Source organism: Carcharhinus amblyrhynchos, chromosome 3, assembly GCF_965287045.1.
Source record: "Carcharhinus amblyrhynchos chromosome 3, sCarAmb.v2.hapA, whole genome shotgun sequence".
NCBI classification, from domain to species: Eukaryota; Metazoa; Chordata; class Chondrichthyes; order Carcharhiniformes; family Carcharhinidae; genus Carcharhinus; species Carcharhinus amblyrhynchos.
The window spans coordinates 109,671,052-109,696,567 of NC_137326.1; the positions used below are offsets into that span (position 1 = coordinate 109,671,052).

General features: G+C 40.9%; 1 protein-coding gene across 5 annotated transcripts in view; it reads left to right on the plus strand.

Annotated features, from left to right (window-relative positions):
- armc9 (armadillo repeat containing 9) overlaps positions 1 to 25,516 on the plus strand; it is a 94,445-nt gene that overhangs the window by 36,924 nt on the left and 32,005 nt on the right. For 2 of the 5 annotated variants that reach the window (XM_080185689.1, XM_080185690.1), the window contains 9 exons: positions 1,596 to 1,620; positions 5,860 to 6,020; positions 9,125 to 9,223; positions 11,857 to 11,895; positions 14,092 to 14,129; positions 15,397 to 15,508; positions 16,763 to 16,855; positions 21,560 to 21,650; positions 22,843 to 22,966. In XM_080185689.1, the coding sequence (XP_080041815.1) occupies positions 1,596 to 1,620; positions 5,860 to 6,020; positions 9,125 to 9,223; positions 11,857 to 11,895; positions 14,092 to 14,129; positions 15,397 to 15,508; positions 16,763 to 16,855; positions 21,560 to 21,650; positions 22,843 to 22,966 (782 nt within the window). The remainder of the gene's footprint in view (positions 1 to 1,595; positions 1,621 to 5,859; positions 6,021 to 9,124; positions 9,224 to 11,856; positions 11,896 to 14,091; positions 14,130 to 15,396; positions 15,509 to 16,762; positions 16,856 to 21,559; positions 21,651 to 22,842; positions 22,967 to 25,516) is intronic. The other 3 variants (XM_080185691.1, XM_080185692.1, XM_080185693.1) reach the window with 3 other exon arrangements.

Sequence of the window (25,516 nt, forward strand, 5' to 3'; positions counted from 1 at the left end):
CATGGCCTTAGGTGACTAAGTTACTTTAAAGGATTTACTTTTGTTCGGTAAAGAAAGCTAAAAGGAAACAAAATGCAGGTCTTTAAAATACTACAGCAGGTGTTGATAAATTACAGAAACAGACTATTTAGGCTGGACAGATTTCATTGGTACAATTCCAAAATTCATAAGCCTGAGCAAGACCAGAGATTAGACAATTTTTTTGCAAGATGATAATGACTGCTGAAAAATGTAACTGATTTTGCATAATTTACTATTTATAAGAAGGAATTGGCTCAATACCTGTCACAAAGGGATATGGTAGAGTGGAGTCAGTTTATTTCACGTAGAGATTAAGAAGAGAGTCTAAACATATTCTTAGAAAGGTAAAGTTAATTTGTAGTAGTCATACATAAACTGGAATATCCTGAATGGCCTGTTCAGATGTTTTGTATGTTTTTAGTGTCATACAATGTTTTCATAGTCCTTTATATCTTTAATTGCTGTAGGTTACATTCTGAGAAGAACAATTAATCGGTATCTGCACACATTGAGGATCTTGTGACATAATCCTCGATTGTAACCTGATTGTCTTGCTCAATATAAAAAATGCAAGAAAGACTTGCATTTATAGAGCACTTTCCATGATAACCAAGGCCTGAATTTTCTGACCATTCACGCCCCACTGCCACTGCAAGCATTTGGTGCTCAGCCAACTCTCCATTCACTGAAGTGGGACCAGAGAATCCTGCTGGCATGAATGGCTGGAAAATTCTGCCCCTGACAGCTGAAGAAATTTACAGCCAATGTGATACTTTTTGAATTGTAGTCAGTTATAATGAAGGAAGCAAAGCAGCCGACATGCATACAGCAAACTCCCACAAATAGCAATGTGATAATCAGATAATATGTATTTTCTGTGATGTTGATTAAATGGTAAATATTGGCTTGTGGTCCAGTCCCAGGTTTATTGTACCGTGTTGTAGCTGGATTTGGCGACAATAGATAACTGCCAACATGCTATATTTTCACAAACAGTTAAGTCATCAGTTTTTAAAACTGGTATGAGCAGGCTGAGACCCCCCACCCGCCTCGTAAGATGCCTGTGATACTGGAGATGAACCCGTGAAGTAAATAACGCAGTAAAAGTGAAGATCAAGAACATTACCTTATGGACAGTTTTTCCACATAATATAGTAAAATCTTTGTTATCTGACATGCTTGGGGAATGAGTGATGCTGGGTTAATCAAAAATGCTAATTAACAAAGTCACATTTCCCTGGATACAGTTCAAGGTGTAGTATATCTTTGTTCAGACATAATAACCAAAACTGAACCAATAATTTAATAAATTTGATGTAAAGCTGAAGAACAGCTTCTGCAGATTTACAATCTGTCATTGTTAGTTTTTTTGAAGAATGCGTTATCTGAACACTGAATTTTAATGGGTCTGAAATTCCAGAGAATTCCAGCTGGAAGAATGCTGGATAACACAAAGTTCATTGTTTGGTGTAGCAGCAGGAAAAAGCACAGTTGTTAATTGTGTTGTAAACCATATAAAATTGTAACATATTGGTACTGAATATAAAAGCAGTAGTCCTTAACTTGTCACTCAGAAAGAAAATGGACAGAATTCCAAAGGTAATGAATGACTTGTAACCTAACATGGCTTTCAAAGTTGTTGCACCATTATTTCTGTAGAGAATAGTAGCTTTAATTGTTCAAAGCATTATCTATATCTATTTATAAATGGATTTAAAAATGTATTACTGTTTTCAAAAGATTGTGTTGTTAATGTTTGCAAGTTTGCATTGCTTCAAAATTGTAAAGGCAAATGATGATTTTGAAACTGCAACTGTAAATTATAAACTGAAATGTTCTTCTCTGACAGCATCCATAGTCAGGAAATTGCTACTAAACTATGTTCTGGTAATTATCAAGCATTGACAACTGGAGTTTGATCATCTGAAACTGTTACAGTAAAGCTGCTGTTCTATGGTCATTATTTCTGTTTTGAGTTCCTGTGAGCTGGTTTAGTACTAGAATCCAAGATCAGTTTATTACATATTTTTCCAAAATTTGTGAGTGTTAGGCTCTGACTGGAAACTGATATGTTTCTCCCCAGAAACACAGCTGAGTTTTCAGGTTAGAGTTTCAAAAGACATTTTCTCATTCTCACCTCACTTATCTCCCAGACCAACTCCTTGCCCTCTCCTCTCCTTCCCTTCACTTCCTTTCTTATTCTCTCTCCCTGACTCCTCCTCTGCCACTTTCTCTCCACTCCCTTTCTCTCACTCTCTCCCTCACTCCCCTCTCCCACTTGCTCCCTTTCTCCTCTACTCCCTCACAGCCTCATTCCCTTGCTCACACCCTCCCCTCACTCTTCCTCTTAAACTCTCACTCTCTCTCTGTGCTCACTCATTCTCTCTATCACTCACACTCAGCCACTCCCATACTCTTCCCTCATTCAATTTCTTCCTTGCAATCACCCCTCATGTATTTTCATTTACTTACTTTCCTCTCATTCAGTCTCACACTCCCCTACTCCCCCCTCATTCCCTTTCAAACAATCCCCTCAGTTACTATCTCACAATCACTCTTTCAGCCTCTCTCTTCTCTGAGTCTCTCAGAGAGAGAACTCTCTCCCCTCTCCCCTCTCCCCACCTTTCTCTCTCTCTCCTCTCCCCACCTTTCTCTCTCTCTGTCTCCCATACACACACATACATACATACATAACACTCACACACTCACACTCTCTCTCTCTCTTAATTCTTTGTCCTGGTCTTTCTGCATTTGGACATGGGCTGCTTCCATATCTGAGGAGCTGCGAATGGTGCTGAACATTGTGCAGCCATCAGCGAACATCCCCACTTCTGACCTTATGATCGAATGAATGTCATTGATGAACCAACTGAAGGTGGTTGGGCTAGGATGACAATTAATTGAGAGCATCAAACAAGCTAATGAGAAGTACAAAAAAAACCTTAGTTAACCAGCATGCATATACTATAGGATGTATACACATATTTTGCTTTGAAATCATCACCTCCTTCTGCAAGTTACAGCACCAGTGTTTTGAACATTAAGCCTCTGAAAGAACAGTATGTTGGCAGGGGGCAGCATGGTGACACAGTGGTTAGCACTGCTGTCTCATAGTGCAAGAGACCCAGGTTCAATTCTGGCCTCGAGGGGTAAGTGTCTGTGTGGAGTTTGCATGTTCTCCCAGTGTCTGTCTGGGTTTCCTCCGGGTGCTCCAGTTTCTTCCCACACTTCGAATCTGTGCTGGTTAGGTTGATCAGCCATGGAAAATTTCCCCTTAGTGTTAGAGGGACTAGCAGGTACATATGTGGGGCTACAGGGATAGGATCTGTGTGGGATTGTGGTTGGTGTGATGGACCAAATGGCGGCCTCCTGCACTGTAGGGATTCTATGATCTCCGACTATCATTGCTCAAATAGTTTGGAGTATTTGTAGATCATCACTACAGATACCAATGTATTTAGAAATTGCAGATGTAAACTTGTTTAACAAGGATGTTAACTTCAGGAGACATGGGTGTGTACTGTGTGTGTACTGCCCTTCTAATGCTAACATCCTTGTCAAGTATATCTTTAATGAGTTTTTTTAAGATAAACAATCCTCATTCTATATCATAAAAGCAAAATACTGCAGATGCTGGAATTTGAAACAAAAACAGATAATGTTGGAAAATCTCAGCATGTCTGACAACATCTATGGGGAGAGAATAGAGCCAATGTTTCGAGTCTAAATCTCAGTCTTAGTCAGAACTAAGAGCTAAGAGCAAAGAAAATTAGCAGAGATTTATGCTGTGAGGGTGGGAGGGGGATTGAATATAGAAGTAGGGAGGTCTTGCTGCGGCTGTATAGGGCATTGGTGAGGCCGCAGCTGGAGTACTGTGTGCAGTTTTGGGCACCGTACTTACGCAAGGATATTTTGGCCTTGGAGGGACTGCAGAGGAGGTTTACTAGGCTGTTGCCGGAGTTGAGGGGGTTGAGCTATGAGGAGAGGCTGAATAGATTAGGCTTGTACTCATTAGAGTTTAGAAGAATGAGGGGAGATCTCATTGAGACGTATAAGATGATGAATGGGATGGATAGGATAGAGGTGGAGAGACTCTTCCCGTTCAGAAAGGATAGTAGGACTAGGGGGCATAGCCTCAAGATAAAGGGGGGGCGGTTTAGAACAGAGTTGAGGAGGAACTTCTTCACTCAAAGGGTGGTGAATCTCTGGAATTCTCTGCCCGTTGAAGTGGTGGAGGCTGCCTCGCTAAATATTTTTAAGACGCAGGTTGATGGGTTTTTGATGAGAGAGGGGATTAAGGGTTATGGGGAGAGGGCGGGAATGTGGAACTGAGCCACGACAGATCAGCCATGATCTTATTGAATGGCGGGGCAGGCTCGAAGGGCTAGTTGGCCTACTCCTGCTCCTATTTCTTACGTTCTTATGTTCTTATGTTCTTTTGTAATTGGACATAGGGAATGTGAATGCGGATGAAGAAAGCTGAGAAAGGTGCTAAAAGTGTCTATTAAGTGATCAGAATGTGTGAATGTCAGAACAGAGCTACGGATGGTTAAGGGGACCACCTGAGGAATGTGGCAGTTGCCCTGAAGGAGGCCAGGGGAGGTGGGGATTGCGGGCGGCAAAAAGGAGAGCTGGAATGGGGAAGTGGAAAAATGGAAGTGAGAAAGAAGGATGATAAAAATGGAAGATCCTTTTCGGGAAAAATTATTCATGGCATTACAGCACAGAAAGAAGCCATTCGGCTCATCAAGTCCATACTGTCTCTCTGTAGAGCAATCCACCAGTATTCACATGGATACAGTGGAGATACCTTGCTCGAAGAGGTATATGCAACATCAATCCTACTGCCCTATTGCCTCTGGTTCTACCAGACTTATTTTTGCACGCAGCTAAAAGAAATTTGTCTTTCAGTGTGTACGATTTCTGAACATACTTCTTTCTTCATTCTTTCATGGGATATATTTTTTCACTGACAAGGCAACATTGGTTGCCCTTCCCAAATTGCTGTTGCACAGAATGGCTTGATCGGCCATTTCAGAAGGCAGATAAGAGTCACATTGCTGTGGTTGTGGAGTCAGATGCAGACCAGACAAAGTAAAGATTTCCCTCCCTCCATGACATTAGGGACCTAGATGGCTTTCAATTCCAAATTTATTTATTGGATTTAAATTCCATCAGCTGCATTGGTGGGCTTCAAACCCCTATCCTCCAGAGAATTAGCCTGGGCCTCTGGATAGTGACTATGCCACCAAGCAGCCATACACATCAATGTGAAAATGACCAAATAATCTGCTTTTGTGTTGTTGATTGAGGGATGAATGTTGGTCAGGACACTGGAGTTAACTCCTCTGTCTTCTTTGAAATAGCACTATGCGATCTTTTACATTCACCCAAACAGGCTGATGGGCCCTCAATTTGAAGTCTCACCCAAAAGATGATACTTCTGATGGTGTAGCATTCCTTGTATTGTGCTGTAGTGTCAGCCTTAATTTTAGTCATCAAGTCTGGAGTGGGACTTGAACCCAGAAGCTTATGACTCAGAGGTGAAAGGGCTACATACTGATCTACAGCTAATACTTGAGCATGTGGACGCCTGCTGAAATATCTTGACAGCGAAAAGGGAAGCTTAAGAGGAACTCGCAATATGTGATTTAATTGATGTTTGACTTTGACACATGAAAGGATATCTTAATTGTAATGAGCTTATAGAGTTAGAAATTGTTAAATGCTTAAACCCAAGAGCTTTTTTCATAAGGAAACTGACATGGTGAAGGATATATATTATTTAAAAAATATAAAAGGATATTTTCAAATGTGATCTTTATATTGACATATTAGCAGAATCGTTGCAACAACTTCAGCAACAGTTAGTAGAGACTGAGAGAAAAGCAGTGACATACATGAAGAGATACAGCAAGATGCAAGAGGATTACCACAGCCTGATTGGAGTCACTGCAGAGCTGGTAGATTCCTTGGAAGCTACAGTAAATGGAAAAATGGTAAGATTTCTCCAAATTCCTCCATCTCTATCCCTGGGTATATGGTATCCCACCAGCATGACAGACCTACTAGAGTTGGCATCATAATGGTATACAGATGGGAGGGAGTGATCCTGGGAGTCCTCAACATGAACTTTGGATCCCATGAAATCTCATAGCATCAGGTCAAACATGGGCAAGGAAATCCCATCCTGATTACCCTTAGCTGATAACACTATGCTCCTCCATGTTGAACACTGCGTGGAAGAAGCACTCAAACTATCAAGGTATTAGAATGTACTCCAATTGATTAACTTCAATGTCCATCACCAAGAGGGGCGTGGTAGCATCACTATAGCTCTGAAGCACATAGTTTGCAGACTGATCTGCAACAAGTTGTGACAGAATCAACACAAGGGAAAAATGTACTTGACCTCATCCTCTTCAATCTCCCCAGTACTGTAATGGGGAGATCTAATGCATCTCCCCATTACAGTACTGGTAGATGTTACATTCATTGTGGAGATAAACGCCCATCTTCACACTAAGGTCCTGTGTAGCACTATCACTGTGTTAAAGCAGCTTGCAATAGACAGAGCTAAATGATCGATCAGATCAAAATGCTGCAGTTCTGCTATATCCAGTTATGAATTATGGTGGATAAGCAATTAGGAGGAAGAGGGTCTATTAACATCCCCATCCTCAATGTTGGCAAAACTCAACAAGCGAGTGCAAAAGACAAGGTGGAACCAGGACCACCAGGTAATGGTCCATCACAACCTCCGTCTGACTAGTTACATCTGGTGCCATGTTAAGGGATGTTTTGGCATGCAATATGCAGCAGCAGTGAGCTACTAATAAGCCAGTCATATTGAACTAATCAAATACAGCAAACTAAGAAGTTAAAAGTACTCAATAATCTTCTGTTTTAATTTTCTGATAGCAAAATCAATTATGATGATTGGGTTTGGAAGCTAAAATAACATTAAACAAACTTTTTAAAAAATTCACATTTTTGACATTTCTTTATCGATGCTAAGAAATTTGACATTCCACAAATACAAAGTTAGCTTCTCAGAGCCAGTGTGGGGATAAGCAGTCATTTTGATATTTGTATGTAATTAAAGATCCAGTTATACCTCATTCAACAAGGTGTAACTTTTTCTAGAATTTTTACAGCAAGGCTAATGGCATTAGAATGAAAGGTCTCAGCAGTTCATAGGGTTTTCCATTGATTCCAGTCTGGAGATGCCTCAGCAGCTACCTCTGGGAGCTCAGATGGAGTTGAATGGAATATCAGAAATTTTGAGCAATGAAGCAGTCATGTAAAAGGCTACGAATTAGCTTGTTAAGAAATAGATTATAAAGGAAAGTTCATTATTGCCTATATTCCCATGAAAAAATAGGTCCAAGGTTCACTGATACAGCAGTGGAGATTTTGCTGCATGAAGTTGGTGAAAGGAAAGCTACCTCTTGATATTCTAGTGCACTAACTCCAAAAGGAACAATTCAACTCACTCATGCCTACCATTTACTGTGGTGGGATTTGAGCCCAGAACCTCAAAGCATTGCTCTAGGTTTGTGGATTACCAGTTCCATGGCCTAAACAACAGAAAATTATTGACAAATAATGCTGTCCACAACTTCCATTGGCTAGAATACAAATGTGAAAGGAACTGGCAGGCATGTAGAAAGTTCACATAATGGCCAGAATTTTCACCTGGAGGTGAATTTGGAGGTAGGTGTTCCAGCATTTCCTTGCTACTGGTCATTGTGCAGGGTTACTGGCATCTTCCCACCTCCAGTCTATTTCCGTCTCCAGTCTGACATCAGGTAAGTAGTTTGTCTGGGCTGACTGCTATCTGCCCACCAATAGTGGTTAGCTGATTAGGCCTATTAAAGTGCCAATTGAGGACACATCAAACGTATTCTGGTTTTTCCAGACAGTACATGGGCCCCCTCAGTATGGCTGGATCCCATAGATCGAAAGGTGGTGGCTTCCCAGTGACAGGCTTAATGGCCAGAACTGCATCCTACAAATCAACCAAGTATGGATCCATTGTGGCTGCAGGGCATGCTCTAGATCAATACCGCTTCACTGTGATGCACTGCAGCCACAGCTGCCAAGTATTTGGCATTACTTGCAATTTCTTTATCCTCACCCAGCAAGGCTGCCAGTTATCCAGAGCATCGGGCGCTCTCACCTACTTTCCTTGCTATGAAGCTCACCTGTTGGGGCTCCCGTGGCCTTTTTATTGGCCCAATGTCGACATTGGGACCTTGGAACTGACCTTAGTAAATAACTCTTCACTGTCCTCTTCAGAGATCAGAAGAAATCAAATCATAAATTTAAATAGAATGATGGCAATTTTGAATTTGATGAATTGGATGACCAGAGCTCATTGTAGATCAGTAGGGTTGATGGGCAAGTGGGAGTTAACATATGAACAGCAAAGTTTTGAATGGTTTGTTTTTTAGGCTATTAGTATTAATTAACTTTATGCAGAGATGAATATTTTCCATGAGTCTTTGAATATTATTTAATTATAGCTTCAAACCTGGAAGCATATGGCCAGATTACACATTATACATTAGCATATATTGCCCAACCTTGCAACATTAATTTAAAAAGAACGGGACAGAAGTGTCTCATAAGTTTATATTCTTTTGCCAGAAATTTGCCATTATTAAGGATGCCAACCAGAGAATATATAAATCGCATTACAATGATAGGCAAAATCATTTCTCAATATGTTATATATGCTAAGGCTGTTAACCTATATAGTTAATGCCCATTGAAAATTAGATCACTGCGGAATATTCTAATGATCTACTTGGCTGTCAACAAGTTTTAAATACAACTAACCTTTGAGGACATTGTTATAAATTTTGATCACATAAAGATCAGTAGAGGAGAAACTGTCTGCAAGAAGCAAAATTAGTTAGCTGATGTATAACTCTAGCATTGACTAATGAGACCTAAGGACAGGCCACACTGGTTCCCCCATGGCTGGGACATTGTGTGATCCACGAAAAGACACACAAAATGGTAAAAACAACTATAAAACAAAAACAGAAATGTTTTATTTAAATATCACTTCATGATTTCTCTTTCCTTTTACTAGATCACACCAGAGTATCTTCAGAGTGTCTGTGTACGACTGTTCAGCAACCAAATGAGACAAAATGTGGCCCAAAGCATTGACTTCACAAGACCAGGAACTGTATGTACAAACCACTGGATTTGGTGAATTAAATCTGGGATTTTTATTATTTTATTGTACTAGTTTTCAAATAACTAGATTAATTCAATTTCGCACTAAGGTACTGTCCGTGAACAACTCAACAGTACCCTGTATTCTCAAATTGCCAGATTTTTGAATTAAATCTCACCATTTGCCATGATGGGATTTGAACAATAACTCTGGTTCTTCATTAGTCGAAAGATTAATGGGGATTTGAGATCTGGTGGGGATAATGGGTGGGATTTGAACAAGGCTGCTAATTTAAAATAGAATGAAAATGATGCATTTACATCATGCTACAGAATATCTCAGCAATTCAGTCAATGAAGATCTTTTGAAGTTGTCACTGTTGCAGTGTGGGGAAACCTGCTGCCTATTTACACACAGTAAAGTCCCACAAAGATCACTTCAGATAAACTCCTAAGTAATCTGTCTTCGTTTGTGTTGTTTGATGGATGAACAATGGCTACTGGGAGAAATCTCCTGCCACTATTTATGTCGTGGAATGGTATCTTTCAGGCCTACCTGAGAAAGCAGATGGAATGTGGCGCCTTCAGTTGTGCAGCACTCTTGCAGTACTGCATTGAAGTGTAAACCCAGATTTTGTGCTCAAGTCTTTAGTTATTATCAATCTAATGCAATCTACTTGTTATCATAAATAAAGGTATAACACCTTTGGAACACTGGAGTATACTGGATTAGGAATCCAGTGACCTGGGTGAACAAACCATAGATTATGGTCATGTTCCATCATGAAAAGCCGATACAGTTTAAAAGAAAATTTTGAAATACAAAGCTGACATCAGTCAAAATGATCAGGAAGCTGTTGGATTGTTATGAAAATCCAACTCGTTTACCAATTTCCTTATTTGACCTTGTCTATGTGTGGTTGACTCTTAACTGCCATCTGAAGTCGCCCCATAAGCCACTAAATTTCTGCAATGCAACAGTTAAAGAGGACCCATTGCCACCTTAACAAGAGCAATTTAAGATAAAGAATAAGTACTGAACTTGGTAGCAATACCTATACTCTAAGAATGAATAAACAGCAATCCAAGTGTGCTTTAAAGAAGTTACCTAATACTTTAAGATAAAGGCAAATTACTGCAGATGCTGGAATCTGAAACAAAGACAGAAATTGCTAGAAAGTCTCAGATGTCTGACAGCATCTGTGGAGAGAGAACAGAGCTAAAGTTCTGAGTTTGGATAACTTCAAAGAATAAATCTTTCTGAGTCCGAGAAGCAGGGATAACCAGCCAATCTGGTAATGAACAGAAGGTCCCTGTGTTAGTCCCTCCCTTGGTATCTTCATTCACCTATTGTTACAAGTTCAAACTTTGCTGTTTGTGACTATTCGCATGCCACTTGGAGAAATTTTTAAAAAATTTAACACAATAGCTGCTGGATTTAACCCACCCATACTATAAAATGTGAGATCAATGTGAGAAGCCGGCAACCTGATTATCTTTCAAAAGCTCTTCTAAGGGAGGGAAGGAAGTGGGGACTTCTGCAGTTTAGGGACTGCCCTCTGCCAATCCTAGATTGGGCACTACTAAGATCAAAGCTCTCCTTTCTTCCTCTCTGCCCACAGCCATAAACCCAACTCCTTGATCACCTCCCTCGACCCGTCCTCCCTCGACCCGTCCCGTCCTCCCCAAACACTTTCCATAGGCACTGGGTTGCACTACTCCTCATTGATGTCACCTCCTCCCATCCCTTACGGGCATCAGCCCTGCTCCACATAGGGGTGCCCCTCCCCATATTGTGTTATGTCCAACCCAACACACATAAGTGGAACACTCACAATGGGACTCCCCAGAGAGCAATGGAAGTGAAGCAGTCCCTCACTATCTGGGGTTATACTTAACTGTGGCCCTCCCTCTTGGTGTGGTCACTACAGCTGGTTTTTGTTTTTGAAAACCAGTGTTCGTTTTAGTGTTTGGTATGACGTCATGCTGGGGGCTGGAGAAAATCCCGAACTGAAATCTCCCTGCCGCAAATCCCATTCTAGGCCTCTAGTGAGATTTAGCAGCCGTTACTAGGTTTGTGCCTATGGCTGCTAATTCGTGACCAAAGTTTAAGAATTATAGCTGTGTAGTAATTGTGGCTTCAATTTTCCAGCCATTCACACTGGTGGGATTCTCTGGTCTCGCTGCACTGAATGGAGATTTGGCTGAGATCCAAATTCTCCGTTCTTGCTTGCAATGGCAGTGGGGCGTGAGCAACCAGAAAATTTCAGACATTTGTTTTCTTTTATTGAGAACTTTCTATCAAATCTTTTACTTTTCTTGATAAAATTATCCTGATGACAGATAACATGTAAGTGACTTTCTTACTTTTTATATGGACCTTTAACTTGTTAATTTGAGACTGTTTTTAAAGAAAATTTATTTTTGTGTTTACTTGTAGACTTCAGCCTTTTTGTCTGTAGCAGGACACTTTCATTGCATTGCCTTTCGTTTTAATAAGGCATTTTGTCTGATGGAGACAAAAGGCTAAATTCTAGACGTTTTAATTGCCTTAATTAATAGAATTTTGCTTTAATTTTTGGAAATTTTCTAACTTCTGTGAATGTTTTCTATTTTGTTGTCTGATTACCTGTCCAAAAAAAGGATGTTTACTTTAAGAGCCCTTGTCACAGTGAAGGATCTGTGAGTTTCTGATATTCTTTCTCACCTTCAGAATGCCTGTTCCTGTCCTACCTTTCCTTTAATCCCATTGGTGATACATTTTTATTGTCATTTACACAACATGTTAATTCCTGAATTGGAATTAGTTACAAAGCTATCTTTTTAAAAGGTGTATTGGAAGATTTATCCAAAATACAGTAGAATCTGGTTATGGTGATCATTAGTGCTCACTAACTCAAACAGTGATACGGCCAACTGAACAATGCAGCTGTAGGTAGTTATCCCATGATCCCAATATACTATGGATTTAATTGTATTGCTGAACAATGTTGCTCAACATTCTCACACCCTCCAAACAGCTGGTCTTTAAATTGGGAATCATTTTCTTACCCGTGCTACCTTACTTAAATGTCACTCAAATAAAAATAATTTGAAGGCTATTGTTCCATTCTTTTTCAGTCATTTCTGTTCTTTTTGTTCTTGTACTCTCTGGCATGTTCAGTATAGCCAAATAAGCCAACATGGATTTAATACTATTTTGTTTTGGCACACATCATATCCATAAAAACAGTGTGCTGGAATTGGAGTTGTATTCAAAGCCTATTAGCACTTTAAACAGTTGAGCTGTTTTCACAGAACTGGTTTTGGTTTGACACTTTGAACAGATAAACATTTTATCATATTAACAATTTGAGATTGCAGAGATACTGTAACAGCTGGTGAATGTGAAACTATGTTCCTTACATATTTAGCAACACTGCTCATTGGCACTTCAAAATACGCAGTGGAGCAGAAACCAACTTAGAAACCAATACCGATTCTAGCACAAGATTGCTCTCAGCTTCATAGAATTGTTAATGAGACTGAAAGAGGCCGTTCGGCCCTTTGTGTCCACATCGGCTTTTCAAGTGAGCATTATGACTTGGTACCATTTTCCTGTCTTTTCCACATGCCCCCTGCACCTTGTTTCTTATCAAATAATCTTCAGATGTCCTCTTGAATGTCTTAATCAAAGTTACCTCCACAACATTTCCAGGCAGTGCACTCCAGACCTGTGGATAGATTTTTGCTCTCACGTTGCATTTGCAAATCACTTTAAATCTGTGTCCTCTTGTTCTCGATCCTTTCATAAGCAGGAATAGTTTTTCCCTGTCCACTCTGTCCAGCCCCCTCATGATTTTGAACATGTTTATAAAATCTCTTAGCTTTCTCCTCTCCAAGTAGAACAGTCCCTTAGACTTAAATCTATCTTCATAACTGGAGCATCTCATCCCTGGAACCGTTCTTGTCAACCTCTTCTGCGCTTTCTCCAATGTTTTCACATCCTCCCCTAACTACACACAATTCTCCAGCTGAATTCTAACTAGTGTCTTATATAAGTTAAGCATAACCTCCTTGCTCTTGTACTCTGTCATGTTCAGTACAACCAAGCAAGCCTACATGAATTTATTACAAATGATTTTTAGCAAACACAGTTTAAACATCATAATTCTCATTCATTTTGCACACTGATCACTAAAGCAGATTCCACTGTATACTAGTTGTGCAGATTTTCTTGCAATAAATTATATTGAAAATTAATACTTAGGTTTCTCTGTTGAGAAAACATATTAAAAAGTTATAATATCAAATCATGCTGCGGCCTCAATTTTCCAGTAGAAATAATAGTGAGCCTGTCAGAACATCTGTGGGCCGGTGCCAATGTCAGTAGCTTTTGTTTGCTGCTGACACCAGAATCCACCAAAATAATATTTAGGAGCTAAATTTCATTTTCTGCCTAGGTAAAGAAGAAAATATTAGTTAATTGAAAACTCATTCTGTTGCATCTCCTGAGCAAGCTTATAAATTCAAGAATGTTTTCTGTTAACCTTCTATTGCAAATGTTCAACATGTATTGGTCATGTTTTATAACAAATGGTTTCAAACTGAAACATTAATTTCCTGGGCTACTTACAAACAGTGTATGAGGTGAATTTAGCATGAAGCTCTGGTTATGCCATACCTTGCTTATCATATTTTGCAATGCATGTAATCTATACAAGCAATGTTGGGCTCTACTAACAAAAAACAGAAAATACTACAATCTACAAAGTTGTTGTCATTAGGAATCTGCTGATCTTTGCTTTGCAAATGCTTTGATGGTGCATGTATTGCTTGATCAAATTACAATTAAGACAATTCATTTAAAAAGTGTTCTTTAAATTTGTCTTAAAACAGGCATCATCTATGCTGAGGGCATCCATAGTTCCTACCACGTAAGTGATTTAAATGCTTCAAAAGTTTCAAGTTTGAACATTTTCTTATACTAATCCAGTGGAACTCTTCATATGTAGATCAGACATGAAGTACAGTTTTTGACATTTATAGCCATGCCATCTACAGCCTGGATATGTCTTTGGCTTGTCCATAAGTGTGATACAGCAATAAAAACAGAAAATAATACAGTATTTTGTTTACCATTAACCCTTTTCAGAATTACTTTTTCTTTTTTGTGATTGTAAAACATATTTTTCTGTCTTTTAATTTCCAAAGTTCTTGCTGTAGCTGTTGGTGAAATTATTTTCAAGGGACACTCTCTTCCACATTCAATAACCAGAATCTGATGACGTAGTTACTGTGATGAATAGAGGGATCTGTTGTATTTCAAATCATGAAATTTATTTTTTAAATGAAGAAGAACTTGAATATATATGAGGAAGGGTTGGATAGGTTGAGCCTGAATCTGTTGCCATTTAGAAAAAAATGAGGGGTGACCTTAATGAAAGATGTGATCCTGAGGGGTCTTGACAAGATGGATGCTAACTGGATGTTTCCCCTTGTGGGAGACACTGAAATAAGTGACAAAGTTTAGAAATGAGAGATCTTTCAGTTAGTATGGCGATCAGAAGAAATATGTACTCTCAGAGGGTTGTGAGACTATAGAATTCTTTTCTTCAGAGACTGGTGGAGATAAGATTGTTGAATTTTTTAAGGCAGAATTAGACAGATTATTGACTAACATACAGAGGCATACAGGAGGTATGTTGGACAATGGAATTGAGGCCAAAATCAGATTAGTCATGTTCTTACCAAATGGCATAACAGGCTCAAGGGGCCAAATTGCCCCCTATTCATATGTTCATATCTTATTAATGTTAAATTTGGTTGTATATTCTCACTTAAATGTAGAAAAAGAATAATAACTGAAAAATGTTTTACTTGAGCAGCTACATTGATCAATGTGATTAACAATTGATGAAAGGTAGTTTTGAAAAATGATGCATGTGATAACTTAATTTTCTGCCGCTTGCTGATTACTGTTGATAGTTGTTGACAGAACTAAGCTGTTATTGATCTATTTGTGCTTAGTCAATTGGAAATTTGATTGTATGGAAATAAATTGGTCGAATTATCAATGAGTAATTTTTGTTCTACAATGTGCAAAATCCTGAAATGTTGCACCTTTGAGGTTTAAATTGGTCATTGTGCATTAAACACAAAACTTTTGATAATGCTGCTGCTAATAAATGTTTCAATCTTTAGGAAATCTAAAGATGTACCTTTATTACCATCTCTTGATTATGAAAAGCTGAAAAATGATTTGATCTGTGGAAATGATCGACTTAAGGCACTTCTTTTGCAAGCACTGCGTTGGGTATGTATAAAAACATTAGTTGAACTTTGGTAAATTTGGTAAATTTTATTACAGAAAAGGTCTACAGAAGAACAGTGGGGAGGGAGGGAGGGGGCATTCAAAAAGGACATGGGAAGGGTACAGGTCCAATATGTTTCCTCTAGGGTGATAGGAAGAGCAACAAGCCCAGAGAACTGTGGATGATTAAACATATTCAGAATATGATGAGAAGGAAGAGAGAGGTTTTTAACGAGTACAAAGGGAACTAAGTAGCTGAGCATTAGTAGTGTACAGATAGTGCAGACTGGAGTTTAAGAAAGCAATTTGGAGAGCAAAGAGAGGATGTGAGAAAGCTCTGGCTGGTAAAAGTAGGGAAAATCCTAAGATATTCTGTAAGTATATCAATGAGAAGAGATAACCAGGGAAAATAGGGCCCATTAAGCACCAAGGGGGCAATCTGTGATGGAGCAAGAGGACATTGCCAGAGTATTGAACAGATACTTCACATTTGTCTTCACCCAAGAGAATGAGAATGAAAGTATGGAACTCAGAGGGAGACTGCGAGGTTCTTGAGCAAGTTGACATAGGGAGTAACATGGTGTCGGCAGGCTTGAAAATGAACAGATCTCCAGGTCTGAATGAATTGGGTCCCAGGCTGCTGTGGGAGGCAAGGGAGGAGATTACAGGGGCTCTGACCCAAATTTTGAATTCCTCTTTGGCCATGGGGAGGTGCCAGAGGGCTGAAGAACAACTTCCACTATTTAAGAAGGGTTATAGAGATAAGCCAGGGAACTAAAGACCAGTCTTTCTCACATTCTCACAAGAGGAAATGGAAGTTGGAACATTACCAGGGTTGGGAAAACTTGAATTAGTTGAGGGGGAAAGAGGGTAGGAGGAGGTGCATGATCTTCTGATTTTGGAACTGGATTGGAAACAAGTCGGGACATGGATCTGAGTCAGTAATCAATATGTGCACGCAAAATGATGCAGTGGAAGAACCAAATTTTCATGAATAATAGACTAGTTATGTTGGAAAATTTGTTACTGGTCAAGATTTTAGCATCATAAAAATCCCCCATCAATCCACTACAGACTTGAAAAACTTTGCATTAATTTATTTGCAACCAAATTTAAATTAAAATTTCCCATCGACCTGAAAATGAATTAGAATTCTAATGGTATCAAAGCTGGAATTTTGGCAGATGAAAGAATATGAAAATTTGTTAAAAGGTATGCGGCAAAATCAAATGTATGTACATTTTTTTATTTCCATAGCGGCTGACACAGTCTCATCCTGGAGAGCAAAGGGATACAGTTCTTCAGGCTTACATTAGCAATGATCTGCTGGAATGTCACAATAAGAGCCAGGTTAGCTGTTTTTATTTGTGATTCCAACAAAATTTCTTCTGAATCAAAAGTTTTGTTGTTTGAATGTGATTGACTTACATTGCGGTTAGACATTATTGCCATTTCATGATTGTAACCTCATTTTGTCCTCCCTCATTTTCTGCAGCGTGTGGCTTGAGGCAAGAGTTGAGATAGTATTAACATTGCGGATCGGATAGCAAATTTATTTAAAAATAGTGCACCTGTTGCAATGACGTTGGACATACAGAATAGAACATTGGTTATAAACACATAACATACTTTTGAAGAAAGGGAGGACTACACATCCAAAGCTCACTTTTGGAGATTGGTTGATGCACTGTTTTAAAAAAGTGTTTTTATCTCTCACTTCAAGATTCAAATCCACTCCAGACTGTCAAATATAATGATACTGTTTGAAAATAAATTGGCCATTCTCAACTAAGTTACTAGAAAGTGTGAGGCCAGGGTGCATTCCGTCCACATTTGGCACTAAAATCAGCTGTCTCCGTGAAAAGCTCATATATTTTCTTACTGCTTTATGAATAAATGCTGCAGTCAGTGTGTTATTGAACCATAAAGATTAGGAAAGTGCTAGTTGCACAAATTTATTTATTTTTTGTTATGTTGTGACTTTCTTTCTTTACTGCTGACCACTATGCACGCACAGAGCTAAGGTCAGTTATTATGAGCTGTTTCTACTTGATGAATAAATCTTACAGGCACTAAGGGAATACACAACAATGCATACGTCAGTTTGTTTCTTGATGCAGAACTTGATACATGCATGGGGAAAACAGCCATTATCTTTGGCCAATTTGCAAAATGTGCATGGAATAACATCAAGCAGACTTATTGGCCCAGGATGTGAGTTTCTGTGGCCTGTGTTCTCAGCACCTTGTTGTAATGCTGTGAAACATGGATGACTTACATCTGTTAAGAAAGGAAGTTCAACAGCTTTAATGTTTGCTATTTGTGGCACATTCTGGACATCTCATGAAAGTACAAAATCATGAATGTGGCAGTCCTTTCAAAGGCAAGTCATCCAAGTATGCTGGTACTCATCAAGCAAAGGCAACTTAGTTGGCTTGGGCGCTTACAGGATGGAACAGTGTTGTATATCCAAGGGTTTTCTGTATGACAAGTAGCTGAAGCCAGACGACCAGGGTACCAAAGCTCCACTTCAAGGAGGCTTGCAAGCATGACATGAAGCCCTAAATATTGATTTTTGCACCTTAGCTGATGAAAAGGAAAACGGTGACATCACCTGTGGGATGGAACCCATCGTAACGATGATTAATGGCTGCAGAGCTTGGCAGCTGGTACCAATGCCAAAAACAGAAACCTATAACAACCCCTGATAACCACTTCATTTTCTGCAGTTGTGGCAGAACCGCTGTTGCAAGTGATGGAATAATTCTATTTCTATACAGTAATTGGATATATTGGTCTCTAAAATATTTTGAAAGGTTTATATCTGGGGCTTTTATTATTGGATGGTAGCCAGGGAAATGCTATGATAAGCATCTCAGATGGATAAAGCCGTAGACAATGTCAGATAATGTGGGGAATTGAAATTGGAACCTGATCCAATTGATAGTGTTTGAGGATACTCCCAGCTTGCCTCTTCCTCCTCCTCCTCCTCCTCATTTGACCCCTGGATCACTGGAACTGATGGCATTACCCGATTAACAGTGACGCTGTGGCTGCAATGCTTCTACCCGAGCGGTCAAGACAATAGAAATGTTGTTTGAGGAGGCCCACTGCCTGATATCCTGCAAGGCTCTGTGATCCTCGTTGGCTTGTTCTGCTTACTAGGATGGTAGAGGGATATCACCAAACATGTTCAGTGGGGATAATAGCCCTTGTTCGAGAGCAGCCCACTACTATGAGGACCAAAGATAGTGAGTAAGCTGATTGGCATTGAACACACACACTGGAAGTGCTGGCAGCGTAGCAGACATTCACAGGAATGATGGTTGTTGCAGGATTGCATTGCAAATGCACGTTTATGAGCCCCTTGTAATTGCTATACCTTTCCCTGTTGACAGTGGGGCTCACAGAGCCATGTGCACGTCCTGCACCATCAGGAATTGTGCTATCCTGACAATAGTCCTTTCATTCTACTTGATCCTCGTCAGCCCCTCTCTCCCTCCGACCCCCCTCATGCCCCCCTTGAGGGAAATGCTGGGAACAGGAGAACCTCTATTCTCCACCCTCCAAGCGAAATTGACATCTCCTCTCTGTCAGAGGACTTCAAAGGGGTCTGCTCACATATGCAGTTTCTGGCAGAGAGGAAGGGAAATCATTGCTGCAAAATGGAGTGCTAATGTGATTTAGAAGCCTGCCAGCTCTCCAGGGGGCATGAAGATTAAAGTGACCAGGCCACTTTAAATATTTATAGCGGACAGGCAGGAATGAAAATGTTAATCACAGAGCTGCCTGGAATCAACATTCCGGGTGGGTGGGTGTAAGGTGCGACCGAAGCCTGCCCTTCATTTCATCCCACCGCATTTCCACATAGCTTTTATTTAAATCTCTAAGCCGTCTTAGAAAACTGAAACCTTTGAAACCCTCTCAATTGCATTGAAAACCTTTGCTCTCTTTCAATTGCATAGTGTAGTGCTTTGAAACAGGCTTTTTGATGTGAGGAGGATCTGTCTCCAACTGTGGAGATCAGGGCACCCTCTTTAAATGGCGCTCCAATCTCTGAAATGCCAATCTGTTTCTCGGGGTGAGCATATTTGCATCTGTCACCATCTTTTGTTGAATCCCATCTGACAGATGCTGCCAACGCTGGTGGGAACACTCTGGCTTTTCCGCTGGCATGGTCACAGTCTGATTCAGGAGAATCTCAATTCGTTGACTCCCTTGTGCATATTTGAAGGAAGTGACCATTCAGAATACTTATTTTTTACGATATGTAACATAATGAAATACAAAATACATATTTTTTTCATTCGTGAGACATGGGCGTCGCTGGCTGGCCAACATTTATTGCCTGTCCCCAGATGCTCTTGAAAAGGTGGTAGTGAGCTGCCTTCTTGAATCACTGCAGTCCATGTGCTGTGGGTTGGCCCACAATGTCGTTAGGGAGGGAATTCCAGGATTTTGAACCAGCAACTGCAACGGAACTGTGCTATATTTCCAAGTCAGGGCGGTGAGTGGCTTGGAGGGGAACTTGCAGGTGTTCCCATATGTCTGCTGTCTTTGTCCTTTTAGATGGAAGTGGTCATGGGTTTGGAAGCTGTTATTTTAAATATCTTTGGTGGATTGCTGCAGTGCATCTTGTAGATAGTACACACTTTTGCCACTGAGCATCGGTGCTGGAGGGAGCAGATATAAGTAGATGCAGTGCCAATCAAGCAGGCTGCTTTGTCCTGGATGGTGTCAAGCTTCTTGAGTGTTGTTAAAGCTGCATCCATCCAGGCAAGTGGGGAATATTCCATTATGCCCCTGACTTGTGCCTTGTAGATGGTGGACAGGCTTTGGGGAGTCAGGAGATGAGTTACTCGCCACAATATTCCTAGCCTCTAACCTACTGTTGTAGCCACTGTGTTTATGTGGCGAGTCCAGTTGATTTTCTGGTCAATGGTAACCCCCAGGATGTTGATAATGGGGGATTCAGTGACGATAACATCACTGAATGTCAAGGGGCAGTGGTTAGAGTGTCTATTATTGGTGATGTTCATTGCCTGGAATTTGGTGGCACAAATGTTACTTGCCATTTGTCAGCACAAGCATGGATATTGTCCAGACCTTGTTACATTTGAACATGGATTGCTTCAGTATCTGAGAAGTTGCGAATGGTGCTGAACATTGTGCAATCACTGCTTAACATGTCCACTTCTGACCATATGACGGAGGGAAGCTAATTGATGAAGCAGCTGAAGCTGTTTTCTTCAGGTGCTTCATTTATATCCTTTCTATAATAGGGTGAACAGAACTGTATTCCAAGTGTGGCCTGACCAATGTCTTGTACAATTTTAATAAGACATCCCCACTCCTGTATTCAGTGTTCTGACTAATGAAACCAAGTATGCCAAATGCCTTCTGCAACATTCTGTCCACTTGAAAGTGTGACTCCACTTTCAAGCAGCTATGAACCTGTACCCCGAGATCTCTTTGTTCTATAGCTCTCCCAGACACCCTACCATTAACTGAGTCCTGCCCTAGTTAGATTTACCAAAATGCATCACCTCACGTTTATGTAAATTATCATCATCACATTGGCTCAATTGATCAAAATCCCATTGCAGTTGAAGATAACTTTCTTCACTGTCCACTATGCCACCAATCTAGGTGTCATCTGCAAACTTACTAATCATGCCTCCTAAATTCTCATCCAAATAATTAAATAATTAATGTAAATGACAAGCAACAGTGTACCCCGCTCCAATCCCTGAGGCACGCCACTGGTCTCCAGTTTGAGAAACCACCCTCTACAACCATCCTATGACTAAGCCTTGTTCTCTACGATTTAAGGATGAAGTGCAGGTAAAAGTAAGTATATACCTTACTATTATTAGTAATTAAAGCAGGCTATCTGTAAAATTATGACTGAGCACTTAATGAAACACCCCCATTGATGAGAGAGTAAAATTTTCAGTTTCACAGTAATAAGCCAAAATAATCAGAAAATGCTATTTCAAGCTAACCCGAAGAGTGCTAAGTAAAAGCTTGAAAACATGTTTTTCCTTGTTGCAGAGGAGCCTAATTAATTTGTTAAACTCAAAGAGTGAGATTGTCCGACAGTATACAGCACGTCTAATCAATGGTTTTGCATCGCTGTCACTTGGTGAGTTTTTATTTTTATGCCCTAGTTGATATTTATCAGAATTTTGAAAAGTCTTATCTTTGTTAGCTTATGTGATTACTCCGCATCAAAATAAAACTGATTTCTTAACAATCTGTTGAATATTCTGATGAAAGGTCACCAACCTGAAACATTGGGTGGGATTCCCCTAAAAAAAAAATTTGCATAAAAACTGGAGTAAATCCCGCTGCTTTTTCTAGTGGGGTTTTCAAAATGAATTTCCTACACTCTGCGCATTGCAGAGTGCACTCGCGTGAATCTTATTAAAAAACCAGTGGGTGGGGCCAATTTCCACTGGAGAGGCCAGCAGCATTGTGCTGAGTGGGCCACTGTGCATGCGTTGATCTGTCAGTACTGAGACCGACGCATGCACAGTAGCCCTGCACTGCCAGCCACCCGATTGCAAGCCAGCCACGATTGCTGGCCTCCCTCCCTCTGTTATTGCCAAGTGCAAGATGGCAGCAGAAGCCTCCCCCACCTCCACTGATCTCTCCACCCCCCCCCGCCACCTCCCAATAAGGCCCTGTGCCTCCTCTGGCCTCACTCCCTTGGCACTGCCTGATCCACAGTGGGCAGTGCCAAGGTGCCCCCTGGACATTGCCACTTTGCCCCTTGGATAGTGCCAGGCAGCCAGTTGGAAATGCCCATGGGGCACCGCCCTTATGCCCGACCTCCTCCTGGGGGGCCCTCCACGGCATCCCTTCACTTCAGCGGGATTGGGCCTCCAGCTTCCTGTTAGTGGGCAACTGTTGTAAACCCCACTGGAGTGAAACACTCCTGGTGGGGAAGGAAAGGCTAGTGAGCCCAAAGATTTCAGCCCCTGGTCTGCTAATTACATGGTAATCCTCATTTGAATAATTTATACAGCTTCACACCGATTCCTGGCACAGAGCTGACAATGTTAATGACTGATGGCCAGAGGCATACGGAGGTCGTGGTGCCCAACAGGAAGCCTGCTAAACGGCGTCTCCAAAAGCCGCACAGCTGGCTGGGAGAATCGCCCCCATTATCTCTGTTACTCATTTCACATTTGCTGCCAGAACTATTAAGTGTTTCCAACATTTTCTGTCTTTATTCAGATTTCTAGCACTTGCAGTATTTTGCTTTTGTGTTATTAATAATCTGATCTGACATAGTTCAACAGTTCTGTTTTGTCTCCTCTTGTGTGCATCAGGTCGAACATATCTGGCACAGAGCACAGTGTTATTGAATATACTTGAAGAAACACTGGAGACTGAAGAGGAGGATTCCATAACTAGAGAAAATGTGTTAGGAGCCCTACAGAAACTTAGTCTCAGGTAATAACTACTTTAATTCATCTAATACCTTTCAGGTAGGAAAATATACCAAGGTGTTTCACAAAGGCAAAAAATGAATTCTGAGATATGAGATGACGTTAATTGAAAGTTTATTCAAGGACATATGCTTTAAGGAAGATTGTAAAAGTGGAAAGTAAAGTGAAAAGGCAGAAAGGTTTCAGAAGGGAATACCAGACCATAGGGCCTAAATAGCTAAAGGTGCAGATGTCAGCTGTGTGCTGAAAAGAGGGAATGTGTATACGTGAAAATTGACTCCATAGGTGGAATCTTCCAGCTACACTTGCCCCAAAATTGGAAAATCCTGCACAAGGACCTTTGCATGGTGGAAAGTCCTGGCCACAGTCTTTGCTTTTGGGTTATTACACTGATTCGGTTCGTAAGCTGTATGGTCACAAGCCTGGGACTCTGAAGAGCCAGCAGGGATGTTTGACCTCTTCAGGGATGCTTTTGAGGACATCCTTAAAGCATTTCCGCTGATCTCCTGGGAGTCTTCTGCTGCGACTGAGTGGAACAATTACTTCAGAAATCTGGTGTCAGGCATATGAACTACAACCCCACTCAGCAGAGCTTGTTTTGAGTGATCAGTGCCTCAATGCTGGGTAAGTTGGTTTGGGAGAGAATACTGATGATGGACCACTTGCCACTAGATATGGAGGACCTAGTAAAGGCGCTGCTGGTGGTACTTAAATGCTTTGTGGTGCCTTCTAGAGATTGTCCAAGTCTCTGAAGCATTTAGGAGCGTGGGAATCACTGCTGGCCAGTAAATCATGACCTTAATCACACGTTTGAAATCCTTGTTCTTTTAAACACAAAAGGGATTCTCCCAAAAAAATTCTGAGTGACGAATTCTCGTAAAAATTGGAGTAAAGCCTGCTGGGTTTTTTTAAGCTGGATTTTCAAAATGAATCTCCCACATTCTGTGCATGACAGAGAGCCCTAATGCGAATCTCATTAAAAATCAGGGGACGGGCCTATTCCCGCTGGAGAGGCCAGTAGCATAGCGCTGAGAGGGCCACTGCGCATGTGTCGATCTGTCAAAGTGGAAATCTGTGCATGCATAGTGGCCCTGCGCTTCTGGCCTCTCAATCGCTGGCCAACCCCCTGATTCCACATCATTGACAGCGCAGCAGCACTACTCCCCCGACCTCCTAAGGGGCCTCGATGGACCCCCTTCACTTTAGCAGGGTCAGGCTGCCCACTCCCCACTAATGGGGAGCTGTTGTAAACCCTGATGGAGTAAAGAACTCTTGGCAGGGCGCAGAGACGCTAGCGGGCCTGGAGACTTCAGTCCCGGGCCCACTAAAAGGATGGTAATTCTAATTTAAAAAATGTATTCAGCTCTGCGCCAGTTTTTGGTGCAAAGCTGACAGCACCAGAAATCCGGCAGTTGGAGACGTGTGGAAGCTAAACAATGCAGCAGGTTGGAAGAATAACCCTTATTCTCTTTATTCCCCTTCAGCTGAAGGCTGAACTGGCACTTTGGAGGCAATGATAATTTTATTGTCTTTGTCTGCCTTTGCCGCAGAGAGGCTGCCAAGGTCCAGACAATAGTGCATGTTTTCCAGCATCTTGCTGTTGCTATTAATCAACTGGGAGAATGTGTTGTACTGCGAGAGCTGATTGGAAGAAGACCAGAGTTTTCCAGGTGTTTTCTCATGTGTTTTGGAGAGGAGTTGACCAGGAGCTTGGGAGGAAATTTAACCTGACGAAACCGGTGGGTTTGGTTCAGCTGAGAGGGAATCTGTTTCCTCAGTCAAACCTGTTTTTTACCCATCCATTTCTGGCATTAAATGAGGCTGAAGGGTGGCTGGGCAACTATCCTGGTCCAAAGAGGTAGATTGGTGTTTTAAATATGATAATGAGAGTACAAGCCTCAATGTCATTCTGGTTTTCAATTTTAACTCCAATCTCTCAGTTTCTCAAGCTCATTGTTTCCCGAACATTGGGAGACTTGGCAGCTCCATAGAGGCAAGGACTTGGCAGGTTCAGGATGTGAGTACCTTTACATCTACCTCCTGGATCCAGGAACCTATGTGAGGAGCCTCTGCAATTGAACAATCCCCTGCCCATCTAACCCTCCCCTCCTCATGCACCCCTCCCCAAAAAGATCTTCAGTGCCAGAAAACAATTTGAACTGAACATAGCCAAATGCTCAGGCTTTGACAGTGTTAACTTGAACAGTGAATTAAAAAAAAGCTGAAAATATTTTCATAACTTCTTGCACAATCTTGAACTAAATAGGGACAGGATAACAGCAGAGCATGAGAAAGATTGCAAATTCAGTTCTGATATTTCCTTTAGACAGAATACGTGCATAAAAAGAATAATGCAGTTACAGAGGGTTGGATTGTCAAAGTGGGGCCAGGATTCCAAGGCCCAGATAAATTCCATCTCCTGGCCTTGCACCTTGACTTTGTTTTGAAATGTTAATGCCCTAATTGAGCTCAGTGCGTAGTTAGTGTCTCCAAGTGGTGGGAGCTGCCAGCAAAGCACGAGCAGCAAAGGTAAATGGCAGCCATAATGGATACT